This window comes from Sinocyclocheilus rhinocerous, unplaced genomic scaffold, assembly GCF_001515625.1.
Source record: "Sinocyclocheilus rhinocerous isolate Xijiao unplaced genomic scaffold, SAMN03320098_v1.1 scaffold287, whole genome shotgun sequence".
Classification (NCBI taxonomy): Eukaryota; Metazoa; Chordata; class Actinopteri; order Cypriniformes; family Cyprinidae; genus Sinocyclocheilus; species Sinocyclocheilus rhinocerous.
The window spans coordinates 498027-518774 of NW_015633524.1; the positions used below are offsets into that span (position 1 = coordinate 498027).

The window sequence follows — 20748 nt, forward strand, 5'->3', positions numbered from 1 at the left end:
ACAGACAGACAGGCAGACAGACAGACAGACAGACAGACAGACAGACAGACAGATAGATGTTATAATATTCCAATCTATTACTGTGATGTTCATTTAATTATTATTATTGTTATTATATTATTATTTTTTATCTTTTTGTACATGTATACTAAGCTTTGGCAATGTTGTATCATTTACAGTCATGCCAATAAAGCAATTTTGAATTGAATTGAATTGAATTGATATAGATAGATAGATAGATAGATAGCCTGTGTGTGAAGGCTCATAATAGCCTGCAGTCATAACACAAGTCAGTGAGGATTCACGCCTGAACGCACTGCTGTTAGTTAATATGACAGTAATGAGCTCATCTCAGCGATGTCAGGTTCGATGTTTGAGCCAAAGATCAGCGCTCAGGAATCAGCCACACATATCCACGATTAGCGACACTGACCCAGAACGACTCATATTAGACATAAGAGCTCATATTAGAGATAGGAGCAGGACAGGTCAGGAGGATCGGGGGCGGAGTCTCGTCATTGTTTCCCGCAGATAAATGATTGCGTTCATAATTTAAGAATCATCGCTCAGAGCATCCATATCAGAACTCACTCCAAGACACCGACTCAGCTGAGAGGATTTTATATGCTTGAGATTAAAATGGTAAGCTGCGTTTATGGTGATAATTAAAACTTTTTATAAAAATACAGAAAGTGAATTTGATTTTCAGATTGTTGTCTCAGGGTCCAGAGGAAAGCGCACGTTTTGTGAGCAGCATCAGCACCTCTCGAGCCGTGCCTGCAGGAGCTGTGCTCGGTGCATGTGCTCTGACACACACCTCCCTCTGTGACAGCATCGCGCTCCTCGCCTGCAAGTGCGCGGACAGACGAGAGACCGCCTATGTGCTGCAGGTAAGTTAAATAAGTAATAAATGACTTATAGACCGGGGCTGGTTGTCAAGCTTATACGCAGTGAATATTTATTAGAATGAACCTTAATTTCTGTGTGTGTGTGTTTGTGTATATAGGACATATACTTTAAGGTCTTATAAAGAATCTATTGAGATTTTCACCATTATTGCCTACAGGAAAAATAGTATGAACAAGTAGAAACAAGTATTTTTGGGAATTGCAGTTATATATAAAATAAAAAAAAACATATCAAGCACATGTGACAACTTCCCCTGACCTGACATTAATAAAACATACTATTCAAATATTCCTGTATTTTATAAGTAGCGCCAGTGTTGGGGGTAACGCATTACAAGTAACGCTAAGTTATGTAATCAGATTACTTTTTTTTCAAGTAACTAGTAAAGTAACGCATTACTTTTTCATTTACAAGAGAATATCTGAGTTACTTTTTCAAAAAAGTAACGCAAGTTACTTTTTTTTCCAATTTATTGATTGACAGCTCTCCTGTCCCAATGTTGAGAGAAATCAGATGTTACCGTAGTTCTAAAATAAATATGAATATGCATTAATTAATCTCACTCACAAAAAAAAAACAGATTCAGTATTCCTCAAAATGAAAATAATTCAACTCAGAATATGACGCAAACCTGCAATAATTAAAGGGGTCATATGATGCGATTTAAATTTTTCCTTTCTCTTTGGAGTGTTACAAGCTCTTGGTGCATAAAGAAGATCTGTAAAGTTGCAAAGACTAAAGTCTCAAATCCAAAGAGATATTCTTTATAAAAGAACTTTTTTATTTTAATAACAAACAAGCAAGCCCTGTCCAGATTTAAAAAGTAACGCAAAAGTAACGTAATGCATTACTTTCCATAAAAAGTAACTAAGTAACGTAATTAGTTACTTTTTTATGGAGTAACGCAATATTGTAATGCATTACTTTTAAAAGTAACTTTCCCCAACATTGAGTAGCGCTAATCTAAATGTATGTCATGTTAACCCAGCTATTGCAAAAATGTAATATGAAATTTTACTTTCAATATAAGATACAAACAGCATACAAATACACTGCTAGAGAAAATCCGAATTTGTGTAAAAGCAATTTTAATGTTATAGAAATTTTTACATTACAAAGATATAGTCTTTGTGGCCACTTCACCATTTGACAGCTGTATACCTCCAATCTTGGCTATTATGAATTGTACAAATAGTTAATGTATTAAATTTCAGATATTAAGGACATGTTCTTTTGCATTGTTCAGATGGACCCATCAGTGTCCAGCAAATATCTGCAGATGATTCAGTCAGCCAGGAATGCAGAGGAGCAAAATCTAGAGGCATATATGAAGAACGGACATCTGGTTTTCAGAGCCATAAAGGATATTCCTGAAAACACAGAGCTTTTAGTTTGGTATGGGAGAGATCTAGCCAAACTGCTTGGCCTCAGCACAGAGCAAAAGAACACAAAAGGTTTGAATGCATTATATATTTATGACCACATTATATTAAATGCAGTGTTTAAGAATGAATAAATCAGTTAAGTGAATAATTCAATGACTCACTAAGACAGTCACTTGTTTTGTTCATGAATGCATCAGTGTTTTTGAACAAATTGGCTGAATGAATGATTCAGTGAATCAACCATACATGTTTCATTACCAAATGAATCAGTGTTTTTGAAATGTATTTAAAATAGTAGGCCTTTATCAATTATATTAAAAGCTGTTGTTGTTATTTTTATTTGAAACGGTAAAACAAGTGTTAGACCCATTTTAGGAAATTGTAATTACATATTTAAAAATGTAAATAAATAAAAAACATAAAAAATAAAGCACATGAATCTGTTGTATGGTGATTCAATGATTCACTCATGCTTGTTTCATTCTTGATTTTAAATCAATCAAAAATGAATGAATCAGTGTTTTGGAACAAAACTGTTAAATGAATGATTCAATGACTTGTCACCACCTACTGCCAATACATAAATGTTTCACTGTAATGTAAAATGACTTTTTATTTGATTTCTCTTTTAGGTTTAATTTGCTCTGAATGCAAACTGAGTTTTCTCTTTGAATTCCCTCTGTTGGCACACAAGAGATTTTTCTGCATAAAGAAACCTACAAGTTTCTTGAAGAAAATCACCATCCCAGAAATTCATAGTAGCAAACCTGCCACAAACTTCCACAATTCAGCACGAGAGCTGGAGAACTGCAGGAAAAACCGTCCCACAGATACAAAGAGCCCTAAAAGAAGTTGTTCTCTTGAATCAGACACAGATGAGAGTGATGGCGAACCGTCATCTTTTGACACCCATGGAGACGAAAAGGTATTAGTGAAAAGGCTTTGTGTTAATGGAGTGAATAGATGTTCCTGGGCGTCCTCCAGTGAAAAGTCTTTCAGCGAGGGCCAAAATTCTCCATGCAGCCAACCACAATACCATGACAACTGCACAACAGACCCAGACAACCAGGATGTGAAATCTAGTACAATAGTGACAAAGTCTGCGTTCACCACTAGAGTGTCAAACGATATTCAAGGTGACAAGAACAAGAAAAGCGCGTTCACGCGACCTCCTCCTCATATCCCGCTGATGTCAACCAGTCTTACCAACAACCTCATCACTAACCGGACATCTATCCTCCCACTCAACTTCCACAGCTCTGCTTTCCTAAACACAGATCTTCCAAAACATTTGGCTCTTCTTTCCAAAGATGCAAACCTTTGGCCCAAGACCTCCCATCTGCTGCATCCACACACTAATCGTCTGCAGTCGCTACTGACCCCCTCTCTGTCTTCTCTTGGTCTACCTTTCCAGAACTGGTGCGCTAAATGTAACATTTCTTTCCATTTGACATCGGGCCTGGTGCAACACATGAGGTCCCACCACAAGAGAGCGCTGTCAGATGAGAGACAGTCGAGGCACAGGGACCAGAGGCTGAAGTGTCAGATATGTAAGGAAACATTCAGAGAGCGTCATCACCTGTCACGTCACATGACCTCTCATACATAAGCTTATATATAAAAAAAGATACTGTCTCTCAAATGGTTCTCCAACATTTCCTAGAACTATCTGAATAAGCATTAATTAATTAATTAAAAAAATACTAATATTGTCATTCTCAAATTTATTTGTAATTCTCATAAACATTGTTATATACTTTTAGATTAATCAATGCCAATGCCGTCTTCAGGGAATGTGGAGAGGCATCACTTTCTAAGCATAAAAGTTAGCGTTTAAGATTTAGATTTATTAGGTATTTCTTTTATATTAAATAAATATTTGAGAAAGCGTATTCAGGTCAATCTGACAAAATTATGCCAAATTATTTGGGAAATTTTTTCAAATCCTGTTTTTGTTAGTTTTATATGACACGCTGTATTTTACTTGCGGTGCCACTTCGTAATGCACTAGATTAAAAAAAAAAAAAAAACTAAATAAATGCCATTTGAAAAAATCAATTATTGATGTCATCACCGTTTTATTGTTTAAAACTATTTTACTGTCCCTTTTATTACATAAGTATAAATATATATACACACACATATATATATATATAGTAAATATTTGTTTGATGTAACCAATAGCTTTTTAACTGTATAACAGCATTAAAATGTACATTATATTTCTATTTTTTTGTGAAATAATCCTAAAAAGCCAAACAGATTATTGGATTCATTTAAATGGTTCAAAATTTTATCTAAAGTTGATCTAAACTGGTCACATGTCGTAGTATCAATACTAGTTTGGACACTAGGTGGCGCAAGAGTACTTGTTTATTTGCTGTCAAGCTCTGCATATCACAAACTATTAACAGAACACAGAAATTCAAAAATAAAATAAAATGAAAAAAAAAAAAACCTGTACTGTACAAATGACAAAAAAATGTAGAGGTGAAAAAACGAGTGACCACCCAAAAATCAGCTTAATTCAGAGATCCTTTATAGGGAAACATATACACTGACCACATCAAACTATAATACACAAAAATATATTTTTTAATATTGTAACAAATATGTTCAGTACACAAACTATTAATACCACTTACCAAAAGCAAAAAACAAAACAATGTAATAGTAGAACAGGTCAACCAGCGACATGCTCTTAATTCACCCAGGAGATCTATAGCATATTTATAACACATTTCATTAAGGTACTTGAGGTAAATGACATGAGGATGTTTCCTTTAGCATAGTGTCACAATGAGAATCCAGCCTCAATCTCACCAATGAAACAACAGAAAAGTGTAATGATTACAAAAGTCCTTCAAAGTCTTCAGTGCCATCAGTCCTTGTGTTAGGACACGATCCCAAATTCACCGTTCACATTCTACTGAGGGACGACCTACAGCAATGAGAAACAAACAGCATATGAAATCGAGTGAGCATATACAGTAGTGGCAAGTCATTGTTGTTTAAAAAGTACAACTTAATGTCTTAAACAAGGGTTTTCAAAAAAAGCATTCAGACCTGAGTGAACGGCGCGTGTCTCTCTCCAGATTGTTTTCAGGACCTTCACTCTCATATGAAGCGAGCTGGAGCTCTGAAACACAACAAATACATTTATTCCACAAACCCCATTAATTCACCCAAAACCATTAGAAATACTGGCAACAATTTATTGTAACGTGACAGTTACATGTACTTACTATAGTAATAACAGGAAATTATACACAATTACAAGCAACTAACCGTAAACCAAACCCTGTAGTAAGTACTAGGACTGTCAAATTTTTTTTGAACTTCAAATAATCGTCGAATTTAAAATAAAAATCCACATTCTAATGCAAAAACGTTGCATTCGAATTTTAGGTGTGCGTTAAGGAGGCAGCCTTTAAGCCGCGGTCACACTACACTTTTCGTTCCATTGACTTCCATTCATACGCATGCGAATGCGTCAGACCCGAAACGCAAGCCCGTGTGAAAAGTTTTCGCATTTCGCTGCGTTCAAAATTTCAAGTTTGGTGAACTCTGGCCTGCGAATTTGCATGCTCAAAGTGTAGTGTGACCGCGGCTTTTTTATCAGTGGCGCACGAAATGCGATGACAATGTAAGCGTCGATGCATTTTAATGTTTTTGTTAGCCTATTCAGTTGAAGCCACTAGATGCGGCGCTGCTGCGTTGTTAATTACAAATATTGCGGGAAAAGAGAACATCAGTGCGGAGATCTTGTTTACGTCAAAACTGAAACCAAGCCGTTCACACAGAACGCATATTTCACGCATTTTCTAGACGGACATCTATCACAGTTGCACTCGCGTCTCGCACAAAAGAGCCGCATGTTTAGAAAGCCATGTAAAATTAATGCAAGTTCAACTTTGAAAAAACATATCACGAGACTTTATGGCGGGTTTTATCCTGAATAAACGTGCATTAGTAATATTTTGCTCGATGCGCCCTCTTGTGGCCTCAGAAGAGAAGCCAAAAGCTTTTCTTCACCCTAACTGAAATTATGCATTTTAAATTTGAATATAATTCGAATTTTGATAACATTTAATTACAAAATTCTAATTGAGTTTTTCAGCCATTTTGACAGCCCTAGTAAGTACATGTAGATAATTAATATTACTCAATACTTATTTGTAATTACACTTTATTGATGTTACCTTAAAATAAAGATGAAATATTTACTAAATTAACTAAAGTATTTATTACAGATATAGGTGACATCATTGTATTATTTGAATACTGAATTGTGATTGGTCCTTTCTTTTTGCAAAACACCTACAGCCATTTCACTATCTATTTTTCTAAGTGTAAGTAGAAAGCAGCGACGGCTCACCATCTTCACTGAACACTGGTGCGCTGATGAGATACTGCAGGGTTTTCCTGTCCCTCTCAAAAGGACAGATCACCTGCCTCCAGGACAGAAACTCGCTCACTTGCTTGGCCAACTCCCAAAATTTCTGTAAGACGAGTAAAGAAAAGCTTTTAAAGCGACTAGATAACGAAGTGATATAATATTATAGAGTGTTAAATGTCAATTTACCTCAAAATTGATGTGGCTGTTAGGCAATCTGTTGACACAGCCTTCATTCAGGAAGTAGATATCCTTTATGAACAAGCTGAAGAACGGGATAACAATCTGAAAGACAAGAACGGTGAATTCATAATAAATTCACATGCAAATCTTAAGTGTGTTACAATTAAAGTTTTGTATAAAATTACAAAATTGTACAAAATTACCATTTCTTGGCTTGTGTGTGCTGTACTAGACCTCTGAGTTGCTCCCCGCAATGCAGTGCGGTAGCTGTAGAAGTTGCTAGATGGGTCCATTTGGTGCTAAAATACCAAAACGAACAGCAAAATTAACTGTGTGCATAGAAAAACAAGCATAGTTTAAAACATCCATATACAGTGTCAGTCTAAAAGTCTGAGACTACTAGTAAGAAGACTTAAAAATGTCCTAATGTAATTCCATTTCAAATAAACATTTTTGCAAATCACAATGTCATTGTAACAAATTTGCTTATTTGTATGGTGGCAGAAAATGGGGCAGATCATTTTATCTCAATGTTTGTTTAAAAAAAAAAAAAGTTGTGTATTTCCAAGTTTAAATTACACAGTGGTTTCGCGAATCTAATTATTTACGTGAGTAGATTACAGACAAAGTCAATGAAAAGATGTGAATTTGCACGGGGCGACAAATTGGGCGTCTTCCACGCAAGTAGAAAATGTTCAACTTCAGCGGAAAATTCGCATAACACGGTGTCGAGCAAACCAATCAGCAAAGAACTTATTGACACGTCCGATTGTATCGGAATTTTTTTCCCCGCAAGCGACGCAAAAAACATCGTTCGATTAAACTAGTGAGTAACCCGATGCAAAAATTTGCTTCATGTTAGGTGTGCAGACACCATTAGACTGTTGGACCCCACTGCATATCTTTCTCTCTTCCTTACCACCAGGATGTCAAACTTGTCTGTGTTGACTTTATTCCAGGTTTTCTTCAGTCTGGATACAGGGTTCATGTTCATCCCAGCTACACAGTAAAACATTGTTAATAATGGGAAATCACTTCAATGCAAATCAAGACTATGGCTAAGAAACTGCATTTTCAACGTTGCATTTTAAAATTCATAGTTAACGACAATATAATTCAATGTGTACTCACTAATAATGGCCATTAATGAGTTGAAGTTGCCGATGTTGAAGCATTCCTGTGCCACGTCTATGAAGAACTCCAGCACTCTTGCTCTGTGTTTCTTCTTCACCGGCTGAAGACAAACCAGCAGAGGGCAGCATAGTGTCAGTGATTGCAAATCATACCGGTTACATACAGCAGTGTTCTCAAAAGGTTTTGCTTCAGGAAGCAGATTTTACATTGGAAATAAAGTAGCAAACCACCACCTTTGGATCTTTCAAAAGTAACAGAATGAACCGCACAGGCTTAGAATTATACAAGTGACAGAGCGGTTACATAACCTTTGACGTCAACAACAGATAAGATTTTTGCCTGCTAGCACTGCTTTGCTTTATTCCCAAAATAGATGAAAGGTGTGCTCACCATGCAAATTTCTGTGGCTATCAGGTAGCTCAGTCTGTTGAACCATTCAACGTAAGCCTCCAGGTTACTCACTTTTCTTTTGCTGAACAAACTCTGAGGACAAATGTTCAACTGTCATTGAAATAGTCAAGCTGCTTCTTTATCTGTGGCCATTCTGTTTCCATTTACAGTGTCTTACGTAATCTTTGACTACAGCTGTGTGACCGGCTTACCTTATGGTTGTCCGAGGGTCTTTTCTGAGCAAACGCTTGAACGAATTCTTCAGGGCCAATATAACTGAGTCTCTCCTAGAAAACATGAGAGCAGGCTTAAAGAAGCAGTTTATCTGGTAATAAAATTCTGAAAACGTACTCTCAGGTTGTCGATGTAGATGATCTTATTTCTTCTCCAGTACATATTTGGAGAAATTTAGCATTACATGACTTGCCCACCAAAGGATCCTCTGCAGTGAATGGGTGCCGTCAGAATGAGAGTCCAAACAGCTGATAATAACATCACAATAATCCCCACCACTCCAGTCCATCAGTTAACATCCTGTGCAGGGAAAAGTTACGTGTTTGAAGGAAACAAATCCATCATTAGGATGTTTTTAACTTTAAATCATTGCTTCTGGCTAAAATACAAGTCCTCGATCCATAATATTGCTTCTGAATCAGGAGAGAAATATGCAGTTACAACACCTTAATGATGGATTTGTTTCTTACAAACATGCAGCTTTTCACTTTCACAAGACATTAATTGATGGAGTGGTGTGTATTTCTTGTGGATTATTGTGATGTTGTTATCAGCTGTTTGGACTCATTCTGACGGCACCCATTCACTGCAGAGGATCCATTGGTGGGCAAGTAACGTAATGCTACATTTCTCCAAATCTGTTCCCATGAAGAAACAAACTCTTCTACATGTTGGATGGCCTGAGGGTGAGTAATTTTTAGCAAAATGTAAATTTTTTGGTGAACTATTATAAAATCGCAGAACATCAATACTGACAGCCAATCAGATTGAACCTTGCCATCACTCACCATCTCAATGTGCGTCAGCTGTTGGGCGAAGACGAAAGGGTCATCGCACAGGTTCAAAACGCACTCTTCTCTGCGTACTAACTGCTGCTTGGACTTGAGTGTGAGTGGCCTGTCCATGGCGGCGGCGGCGGCGCTGGATGTCGCCAGAGACTCTTCGTACTGTCCGAGGGTGGTCAGCTTGCGTAAGAGGCGCTGAATGAGTCTCTGCATGGCCCTCCGTGACAGCTAGTCAAAAACAACACAACCATTTCCTACGTCAGCATTATAATATCCATTCATGTCTGTAGCCAAAAAATAACATTTGGTAACTGTAAGCTGTTGTGTTGTTGATATCACAGCTTGAGCAAAAATGAAATACGTCAGAGGGCTTGGAGCCAAACAGCGTACATGCAAATCCAACACATTTGCATTTGGCTTCAAATCCATGTCATGTTGTTGTCCAATATATCGATATATCCATACAAAAGCGGTTTTGAATTTAGCCATATGTCAGTATTTATTTATTCAAGATTCAACTTAGTTCAAAAACAAACAATAACATGATGCAATCATGATATTTCTGCTAGATCATCAGGAAGGCATCATCTCTGCTGACCTCATCTCCAAAGGCAAGACGATGGGTCATCTCTTTAAGGCTGCGCATCATGCGCTCATCCCTGAAGTCGTACGGAAAGGTCTCCGTCCATTCTGTGAGCAGCTGCACGATTTTCGGTGCTATTTCCCGTATTCTTTTCTGTTGAATAAAGCAAGACAATTTAGCATTGAATCATCTACAGTTTGCTATAAGATAGTTGCTATTGGGTACAACTATTAGGAAGTAATAGCTATTAGCTACTAAAAAATTTGTTTACTAAAACCTGACATTTTCAAGTACAGTTTTAGTAAAGTGAATTGTTTAAACTGGCCATTAATAATTAATTTAATGCACAAAGAAAAAAAACACTGAAAAAAAAAATATATATATATAAAATGCATCAACATTTCTAGCATGCCTTGGGGTAAAGATCCTCACAAAGGTTACATTTTTGAGTTACTTTCTGGTGTCTAAAGTAGATTTTGTCTTGCCTAAGATACCATAGGGAACGTATTTAAATGATTCAACAAATGAATTTAAAATAATAATTGATGCATACTGAAACAATATGGAAAAATGTTAGATTAAATTGAAAACCAAAGAACTTGTAGGGATAATTCACCTAAAAATGAAAATTCTGCCATTTTTTTACTCTCATGTTGTTCCAAACCTGTATGAGTTTCTTTCTTCTGTTGAACACATAAGAAGATACTTTAAAGAATGTTGGTAACCAAACAGTTGCTGGTACCCATAGACTTCCATAGTATGAAAAACAAATATATATAATGGAAATTAATGGGAACAGCAATCATTTGGTTACCAAAATTATTTAAAGTATTTTCCTACGTGTTCAACAGAAGACAGAAACTCATACAGGTTTGTAACAATCTGAGGCGGAGTATGTGATGACAGAATAGTTTTGGGTGAACTATCCCTTTAATGTATTTTCTATGATCCCAGAGTTTCAAACCCCTAATGGGAGTGATTTATTTTTGATGTGTTGTGTCACATGGTGTTTGCGGACAATTTGGCATATTAAAATAGAATTGATTCATGAGTTGTCACACAGGTGTGTGTGTATTGGCCATTTTAAAAAGGATTCAAACTTGGCTACAATCATTTTATTATGTATGACTCTTTTGAATCTTTTGTTCAAGTGTTACATAATGTGAATGTGTTTTTGCACTCATGCCAGACTTATTCAGTCATTTGTTATGAATAATCTTATCTTTTGGTTTGTATCCATCGAGTACCTTTCACTGGCAAAGTCTGATTAATTCACTGGATTATCCAAAAACAGACATTACCACATGGTTATGCAATACATCCGAGTTATATTTCCAGAGAAGGTAACATTGTTGTGATGTAAAATGACTCATTTGGTGACATAAGATTACCTTATCGGTCTGTGGGTCGCCAACCCTGTGATGGTCCACACAGAGGTAACAAACACGAGACATGAGCTCAAACGGATGCAGGAAGAGACGGGAACTTAGCAGGAAAGTGAAAATGTATGATCTCTGAAAATGACAGGAAAAACTAAAGCGTCAGTCAAACATTGACATTTACCATGCAACTAATAATTATCACAGCGAAGGCTGTATACTTACATCAGGGTAATAGTCCACAGTCGGGACTAAGAGCTGTATCAGGGCTTCCAGAGAGCCAGACACAAGCTTATTATCACGGTAGTGCAGACCCCCATAGTTCTCCTCCACAGGTTGACGGTGACTATGGCTGCTGCTGTAAGTGCTAGGGTTGAATTTGCTTGAATATGGAGTTGTCTGTGGCATTTTGGACCTGTGGATGAAAATATTAGTCAGCCAGTAAGAAAGCTGCATAGCAGCATCCCTCTGAAACAAGGTGTGAAATGAACACCCACCACCAGATGAACACGGCTACATGCAAGCAGTCTGTATTTTGCTTATCTACCAGTCAAACTGCCTTGATTGATGCGATTTGACAAGAAGTTGTGTTTAGAAACAACAATGTGCTTGAAGAAACTTATTTGAATTTTTTACTTGCCCTGCCAATATTTCCACCAAATGATTCATAGATTAAATTTATTTTAATGTGCCAAAAGAGTGTTTTTATTAAACATTTAGCTGTCAGTTTAAAATAAGTAAATAAGACACCATGATAGGGATAAACTTATAAACACACATTTCTTTTTCTTTTCCAATCCATTGTAACTTATGCATATGAATTTCAACTTCAATATTAGCAAAACCTCATCATAGAAAACCATGTTTATTAACCTGTTAACTGTCACTGGCCAAACAGTGGGCCCATTAACCCATCTAATCTAAACAAATTGTGCATCATTGGAAAGCTCAGTTCATATTTAGTGATTTTTCTTCTGTTTCCTAGTTATAGCTTGTTTGACTTCAATAATATGCAAAGTGCTTTCTTTAAAAAGAGACCAAACTTCTAACCATTCAAGATTTACAGATTTCAGTTGGAAATGTTATTATCATCAGGTTTATGCTGAAACAGTTGGACAGTTAACAGGTTAAGTTTAGTTAGTTGTAAAGGCACACATACTTTGTTAGCATAAGCTAGTTAGTACAAAACAGCACCAACAGGCAAGTGACACTTTTGACAACTCAGTTTGAACCCTGGGCAGGACTAAAAGTTACAAAAAGTGCCTCAGATTTACAATGCAAAAATTTTAAAGTGTCAGTGAGAAAACACAATGGATGCAGCGTCTGTATAAATGGTAAATCTGCTCAAATATTTTTTTATTTACAATAAAATTAGGTTGCATGAACAAAATACCATAGTGTACAATTATACTAGAATATAATAATTCAATTTACAGCACCTTTGTGTCAACTGAATAAAAACAAAATAAAAACACACCCAATGCGCATTCTTTATTCATGATTTTATGGATATAGAGTTAAAAAAATTATGCAGAAAAGGGATCTTGCCATCTTGCTCCAAGTGAAGTGACTTGAATGCACCTGACGTAGTACTTAGTTACAACTTCCCAACTCGTAAATGTGAACTTCCCAGGAGGAACTGAACAGTTACTTATCAGTGAATGCTGACTGACGCTATAATAATTTGTGCAATGCAAAAGAAGTTCAGTTCTTATATTTTAAAGCTATTCAAATTGGGAGAAAACAAACTAACAAAATGCAAAAAGGCATTTACTAATCACAGTGGATGGAGGTCAGAAGAAGTTAATTTCCCTCCTGCTCTGCAATCTGTAAAGCTCCTGTAAACTTGGTGTACTCTTCACTCTAAACACTGTTATTGGATTAAGGAAGAGTCTTGTGGTCAAGCAGGTTTAATGGCAGGAGGCTTTTCTTGAACCACTGATCTCCTTTACTGAGTTCAGTGCATCCTTTACGACAGACCTACTGTTCTGCTCCATTTCATAGAAAACACAGTCCCGAGGGATGAGCTGCTCATTTGCGAGATAAAAGCCGACGTGCTTGTGGTTAAAAGCAAACGTTCCACATTCTGAACGTACCCAAAAACAACTAATTTGACTGGCAACGATGTTTCTAGTGGATGGAGGTCAGAAGAAAAGTTAATTTCCCTCCTGCTCTGCAATCTCTAAAGCTCCTGTAAACTTGGTGTACACTTCACTCTAAACACTGTTATTGGATTAAGGAAGAGTCTTGTGGTCAAGCAGGTTTAATGGCAGGAGTCTTTTCTTGAACCACTGATCTCCTTTACTGAGTTCAGTGCATCCTATACGACAGACCTACTGTTCTGCTCCATTTCATAGAAAACACAGTCCCGAGGGATGAGCTGCTCATTTGCGAGATAAAAGCCGACGTGCTTGTGGTTAAAAGCAAACGTTCCACATTCTGAACGTACCCAAAAACAACTAATTTGACTGGCAACGATGTTTCTATGACAACAGTGACTCACTGACCAACCACGTTACGTGCGAATCTTCCCTTTCGAACGAGTCTCGTGATTTTCCTTGTCGCTTATTCATCAATCATTAAAGGGATATTTCAGACACAAATGATAACCCTGTCATCATTTACTCATCCTCGTGTTGTTCCAAACCTGTATGACTTTTCTTTCTTGTGTGGAACAATAAAGGAGATGTTAAGCAGAATGACAGTCTTTCATTGAATGGAAAAAGAATAAATGAAAGTGTATGCAAACTGTGGCCGTCAGCACCTAACATTCTGAATTTCTTGTTTGTGGAAAGAAAATCATATATGTTTGGAGCAACAGGAAGTACTCACTATATTATATTTGTGGATGGAACTCTCCTGTAAATGTGTCGCTTCCCTGGGGAAGCACAGTAAACAACTGCATTGCAAACTTTTCTAGAACAGGTCATATTCAGTGTGACAGTTTACAACAAAAATACACTAAATGCACATACTTCATGAAAAGGAAGAGATGGTAATTACACGAATCTGCCCTTCACTAACTAGCACTGACTCATCAGACCAGACTGAAAATCACAGATGGACGATGTGCAATCAATCTTACACATGTATGAACAACACAAACGAAACGAAAACAAGTTCAAACAGACGGATTAAAAAAAAAAAAAAACTCCCTACATCTGAAAAGTGAAACGGTGAAATTAAATATGAATAAGTAAATGTGCAGTAAACTAAATGTCTTTTTGAAGCGAATTGAAAGACTTAATTTTAATACGTGTATTGTTTGAAAGCAAAATTACACATTCAATAAGTATAGAAAATAATTAAGCACGAATGGCAGTACGACACGGTCATTTTAAAAGTTTTTTGAAACACAGTGATTTACAAATCCCTGTAAACTTTCCACAAAATTAAAAAGGTAAACTTACGAGAAAGTCAACGATATGGATATCCAAGGAAGTCCAACAAAAAGACTCCAAAACGCGTGCACACACCAGATCAAGTTGCTTTCTTACAATGAAAGCTCGCTGATAGTCTTCTTATCTTTCTTTTGCGCGCGATACTGATCAATTCATTGTTAACGTGGCGCAAACGGATACTGTGTGATGGTCGATGGTCTCCATTGTTTTACTAATAATCCTGATCGTGAGCATGAGAAACTAATATCGAATTCCTGTAACACCGAGAGCATTAAGAAGGAAAACCGGAAAATGCGGTCTCGCCCACAAGGCAAGACTGACCAATCAGAGGCAGGAAGCAACAAATTGAAATTTCCCAGTGATCTTATTGGCCAGTGCGATGTCCATCAACTCCCAAGACGCGCGCAAACCACTGACAAACAAAAACAGTCGGTTGTTTTGAAGGTTCAAGGCTGTCTGTATTTATTTTCTAGGATACATCAGTATTCGTTCAACTCTGTGAATCGCTATAATCTACACACAGGATGTAGTATTATGTAATTTAGAGCATATAAACTAAGGCAAGTGATACTCAAATTTAAGGGTGAAGAAATGTCTGCGCCACTTGTGTACGCAGTATTCATGAAACAATATACAAACAATACCAAGGAGGCCTACTGCATTACCTGAGATTTTGAAGTGTGCGAAAATCAAGCTTTGCTATCTCATAAGGCCTGAAGAGTCACCAGAAATCCAAAAATAGCACACGGTAAGTGTTATAGGTACCAAGAAAGTAACTTAAATTTAAACACCTGAGGAAATTGTTAGGCAACGTAGTGGATGTGATATGTCTGAGAATGTATCTGCCTACATTAGGGGTTGAACGACTTCTGATTTTTTAAAGTCGACATTTATGTGATGAAAGTCGAGTCGAAGTCGACTAGTCGCTGATGACGTCATTAATGAACAAATAAGTCTGGGCCTGTACCATGAAGCCGGTTTAGTTGGCTAGCTAGGTAAGTTTCAGTTTAGTTTGCATCAATCCTGGGTTTTAGGTACCATGAAAGTGGCTTGGCTTTTAGTGGCATTCATTGCCTTAGTAACTTAGACTCCACAGCTAACCTGCTCTGGGGCAGGTTATGTTCTGGTTTAGAGAGCTCAAACCGAAATTTGACCAATCAGCTTCGAGCAAAGTGACACATCTCTGACACAAGAAAGCCACTCCCCCAGTTTCACTTACTCCAAATTAAAGGACGCTACATAGTAAAACATTTATAAAGATAAAATTGTCTGATTTTTAGAGATTATTATTTTTTATAATTATATGATTTATGTAATTATTATACCCTTAATCCATTACACAAGCTAACCTTAGTTTAATAGTAATTATTAAGCATTTATTTTAAATTACTATAAACATATAGATAATATGCTATATAAATTAGTTTTAGAATCAATAGCTTTAAACATGACTACATATGAGCCTAGATTTTTAAGTGTTTTTATACCTATAAATATTATCAACTCTATAAACTAACTTTACAACTTTTACTTGCATGTTTTCTTTAAGTTTTCCTTTTTCATGGATAGATCGTTTCATTTTGTAAATGTGTTTAAATTCTTCATATTGTTCAATATTTTAAGACACAGCGCTGCCCACATGGCTGTTGCTCCTATAACAGCTTTTTTATCAGTTCTTTTGTCTTTGGGTCATTATATTTCTCACAGAGTTCTGCTCATTCTAAATCAGATGCAGATAAAGTAGCACAGTAAAGATTACATTCATATGAATGCATTAGTGAGAGCGATTGCGTGTGTGAATTAATTCTACCTGGCAGAGTCTCTCTACTAGTAGTGACGCTGTGGGATTTAGTTATTAAGAAATATATGCTTGAACTTTTCAGTTTCTAAGCTATTTTATTGAGAAATCACAGAACAGTGTTGACAATACATTTCCGCGCTGAATGATTTCAGAGTATGCATTTATTTGTCATTTTAACTGTTTGCAAACAGAGCGTAAATGTGGAAGTCCTTCAAAGATTTCTTATCCTGTTGCGCCCTCTATAGGACCAGCGACTAGTCGGTGTCAAGCTTAAAGCGTCATGGCAGAGCATTGAAGTCGACTAGTCGATTAGTCGGTGCAACCCCTAGCCTACATACACAATGTATATAATCGGTGCTCAAGAAATTAGCTCTTTATTTGAATTCAGTATATTATGAAATTATGAGAATAAAAATAGAGTTTTGCAGTGATGACATGTTTTAGTCGGCCAACCTGTAAGTTAGCATCACTTTTGACAAAAACTCCGTAGTATTTTTCCATTGGCTTTTGAATTATTCCAGAAAATAGGCTTTGTGACCAACAAAAGTTTATAATTCTTGCATGTTTTGTTCATCATGATAATCTTCACAAATTAACACAACTTTAATGAATTATGAAGTCAGTAGTATTTTTCCATTGGCTTTTGAATTATTCCAGAAAATAGGCTGTGACCAACAAAAGTTTATAATTCTTGCATGTTTTGTTCATCATGATAATCTTCACAAATTAACACAACTTTAATGAATTATGAAGTCTAAAAAAAGCTAAATGTGGGCTATAAATAAGCTACACCACGGTCACATGAATTCAACATCACTAAGCTTCCGCCAACTCTTTCAGTCTTTATTAAGAAACATTTTCCCTGAAAGTTTGAGTTAGAATAGTTTGCAAGATTGTGATAACAAACACAACGAGGCTGTGAAAGCAGCGTGATGGTGTTTAGCGTCCCTGACAACCTCTGTGGTTGGATTTTATGTTGTAGAATACAATTAGGGCTGCACGATAAATCGCATGCAATATTTAATGCGCATCTTGTCAGAAAGCCGGTTCTGTAATCAGCGGTAAATCTCCATCACGTGCGTGCTTTCCCACAGCCCTTATTTCAGGCATTTAACTCAAAACTCGTTCAAAAAAACAGTTGACCCAATGGTCTTCAATGCTAACTCGCTAGTGGCATTGGCCTATGAATATGCCATCTATGCAAACACAAAGTTATTAATTTCAAACAGGTTTCCAGAAAACTTCCCCAGTCTGCCACTGGTTGGTCAAAAAGATAATCCCGCCCCAAAATGTATGTCATTGGTTGGGCAAATGTTGCTGTGTGCAGTATTCCCATGGTAAACACTAGCTTCCCACTCTTTCCAGAACAGCTTATTTTTTATTTCTGTGGGTGTGGTCAGAGTTTTGTGTTATATAAAAGTTGAATAACATCATTGCAGAGGTAGGCAAGTCTCATTTTATAAGTAGGTGGATTTCATTTCGAGCCCGTACCTCTCCAGCTCCACTCAACAAAGTGTCTGTAAGAATAATTCACCCCTGCGAGGCCTTTCCTGAATGATGTGCTTCGCCCACACCGTTAAGAGGCACCTAATGGTGAGAGTTTGACTTGAGCTCAGTAACAGTGCTTCAAGCTGTAGCTCGTGTTGTATTCCACCCACGGCACTGAAGCCCTGAAACCTTCTGGCCCCTGCAGGGCTTCAGCTACAGAAGGATGGTGTTATCACATATGGTGAACACACATCTTCAGCTTACACCCACAAAGACTCAACCAACAAAGCAGAACCCTTTGGGAACTCCAGTCTTTTATATCTCCAAGCATGCTGTGATGATGTTGTCCTTTATAGACTGGGGTTACATAACCGGAATCTACGTCAGCACACACTTCACAAGAAAGTTTCCTTTGCTATTTTTTCCTGCCAAACATGCAACAGCAGTGTTGTGACCTTTTAGCTGCATATTAAATTTCCTGCATAAATTAGCATTGTGGCTGGACTATCTCTGGTGAAATTCCTATAACTTTCACAGCAGTATAGGCAAAGCAAGTCATAATAAAATTAAGTTGTGTTCCATCTGCGCTGATAGCCTCGTGGGCATCCCGAGTTCACATCCCCCTCTCTATCTCCCACTTCGCTTCCTGTCATCATACTGTCCTATCACAAAAATTCCAGCAATAAATCTTTAAAAGAAAATATTTAAATTATGTTCCAAATTTGAGGTTGATATCTCAAAAATAAGAGCTTTCAGTAAGATTTCGTTTGGGCGCAGTACCAAACGTTTCCACTATGAAATTGATTTTATGCGAACCATGTTTAAAAAAAAAAAAGTTTTTATGGAAGCCCATTTCCACTACTGAATTAAAAAAAAAACATTTAAAAAGGCCATTCCAACTTTTTTATCTCACAATTCTGACTTTTTCTCGCAATTGCAAATTTTCTTTTCACAATTCTGACCTTTTCTCGCAAATGCGACTTTACTTCTCATAATTCTGACTTTTTCTCACAATTGCGATTTCTTACAATTTAGATTTTTTCTCACAGTTGTGAGGTGTAAATGAGTTGTAAAGTCATAAGTGCGTGATATAAAGTCACAATTGCGTGTCAGAATTGCAATATAATTGAGAGATATAAACCCACAATTCTGACTTTTTTTCTCAGAATTGTGAGTTTATATCTTACAATTGTGACTTTATTTCTTGTAATTGTGAGTTCATATCTTGCAATTCTGAGAAAAAAAATCATAAATCAAAAATCATAATTACCAGAAATAAATATGAGAATTGTGAGATAAAAACTCACAATTACCTTTTTGATTTTTTATTCAGTGGCGGAATCGGGCTTCCATGTTTTTGTGTTTACTTAGCAAGTGCTAAAACTTTTACCAAGTTTCGTACCATTATGATAAAGTAAAAAAGTTCTAACAAACCAAAACATACTTTTTTTTTTTTTTGGTCAAAAATGACTGAAGAGCACCAGAGGGTAAAGAAAAAATAGGAATATGGTACCTAGTTGTCACCTGCTTGTTCTATACCGAAACAATCGAAACAAGCAAAAATGCTAAACATTCACTTAAGGGAAATTCCATGTGACAATGGAAATGAAACCTGCAAGCCATTAAGGATGAGTGCAATAACATCTGTTGGTTCGACAATGGATACGCTTGAATAATGGGGGTGGGAGTGTGACTCACTGCTTTCCAGTAAGAAAGTGATTCAGCCCCCCGGTTCATTGACCTTCAAACATGGTGCCCTCTGTGTGCGACTGAATAGTTCAGTACCTCCCTCATCTGTCCCCATATCCATGGTGATGCCACCACCGCAAGTGTTAATGACCCCCATCTCACATGCACACACTCATGAAGGTGAACTATTCATGTCTGGGTCGGCCGATGAAATAGTTTTCCGATGAACACAATTCTAAAATCATCTCCCCCTCCCCTTTTCAGTAGGAGTTTCCTGTAAATGTACACATGTGAATTATTGAGAAAAATAATAAATAATGAATGTTTTTGTCAGCTAAAATAGACATGATTTGAGTTCTGTGGTCATTTTGTTGATGAGTAATCACAATTTCTGTGATCAGTCCAAACCATTTCCAAAGTGCCACTCTGTTGGAACAACCAACCCATTTTATACCTGCTTTGTTTTTGGTTGCTTTGTCTTTTACTGATAACTATTTATGATTTTAACATTTCTAAGTACCCCTTCCACTCTGCAACTTAATTTCTGTCTGATTTGCATTCCCAAAAACTAAAGGCCTATAAAGAACAAATTAAACAGATTCCTGTATAACACTTAAAATTTTAAAACCAAAAGTAAAGTATGTTTTTCAGTGAAACATAAAATATACTAATTTCTGTAATGAAACCATAAAGTGAACAGGTGCTGTCAAGTTACATAAAATATTTTGAAGTCATTTTGTGTGATGAACAGACTTAAGTCATTATTGACTGAAAATATTTTCCTCTGCTGTAGCTTTTGTGCCAGGTTGGAAAATTAAACCAATCCCTAAAATCCTCATTTGTGGTCCATGGAAGAAAGAAAGTCACTTGGGTTCAGAACAAAATGAGAGAGAATAAATAATGAACTGTTTTTTTTTAAATAATCTTAAGAAAATATATATTTTAAAAATTTGGTTAAATATTTCATACTAAAGTTTTTGTTAATAGATGT

At 36.5% G+C, this 20748-nt stretch overlaps 2 protein-coding genes across 3 annotated transcripts; one reads left to right on the plus strand and one right to left on the minus strand.

Moving 5' to 3' along the window:
• Positions 1-619: 619 nt before the first annotated feature.
• LOC107744145 (PR domain zinc finger protein 8-like) lies at positions 620-3903 on the plus strand. The gene is made up of 4 exons (XM_016557654.1): positions 620-642; positions 723-890; positions 2156-2363; positions 2927-3903. The coding sequence occupies exons 1-4, from the start codon at positions 625-627 to the stop codon at positions 3901-3903; spliced, it is 1371 nt and encodes a 456-aa protein (XP_016413140.1). The 5' UTR covers positions 620-624.
• An 877-nt stretch (positions 3904-4780) lies between these two features.
• rasgef1bb (RasGEF domain family, member 1Bb) lies at positions 4781-15097 on the minus strand. Of its 2 annotated transcripts, none has more exons than XM_016557559.1 (14): positions 14789-15097; positions 11604-11793; positions 11391-11513; positions 10015-10152; positions 9420-9644; positions 8610-8684; positions 8398-8490; positions 8005-8107; positions 7793-7872; positions 7077-7172; positions 6880-6975; positions 6673-6796; positions 5361-5433; positions 4781-5235 (listed from the first exon to the last, which is right to left on the minus strand). In XM_016557559.1, exons 2-14 carry the CDS (start codon positions 11784-11786, stop codon positions 5214-5216), a joined length of 1431 nt encoding a protein of 476 aa, XP_016413045.1. In that variant the 5' UTR covers positions 11787-11793; positions 14789-15097; the 3' UTR covers positions 4781-5213. The 2 variants fall into 2 exon arrangements, with proteins under 2 accessions (XP_016413045.1, XP_016413046.1); XM_016557560.1 differs by lacking the exon at positions 14789-15097 and adding an exon at positions 14764-14782.
• Between the last annotated feature and the right edge of the window lie 5651 nt (positions 15098-20748).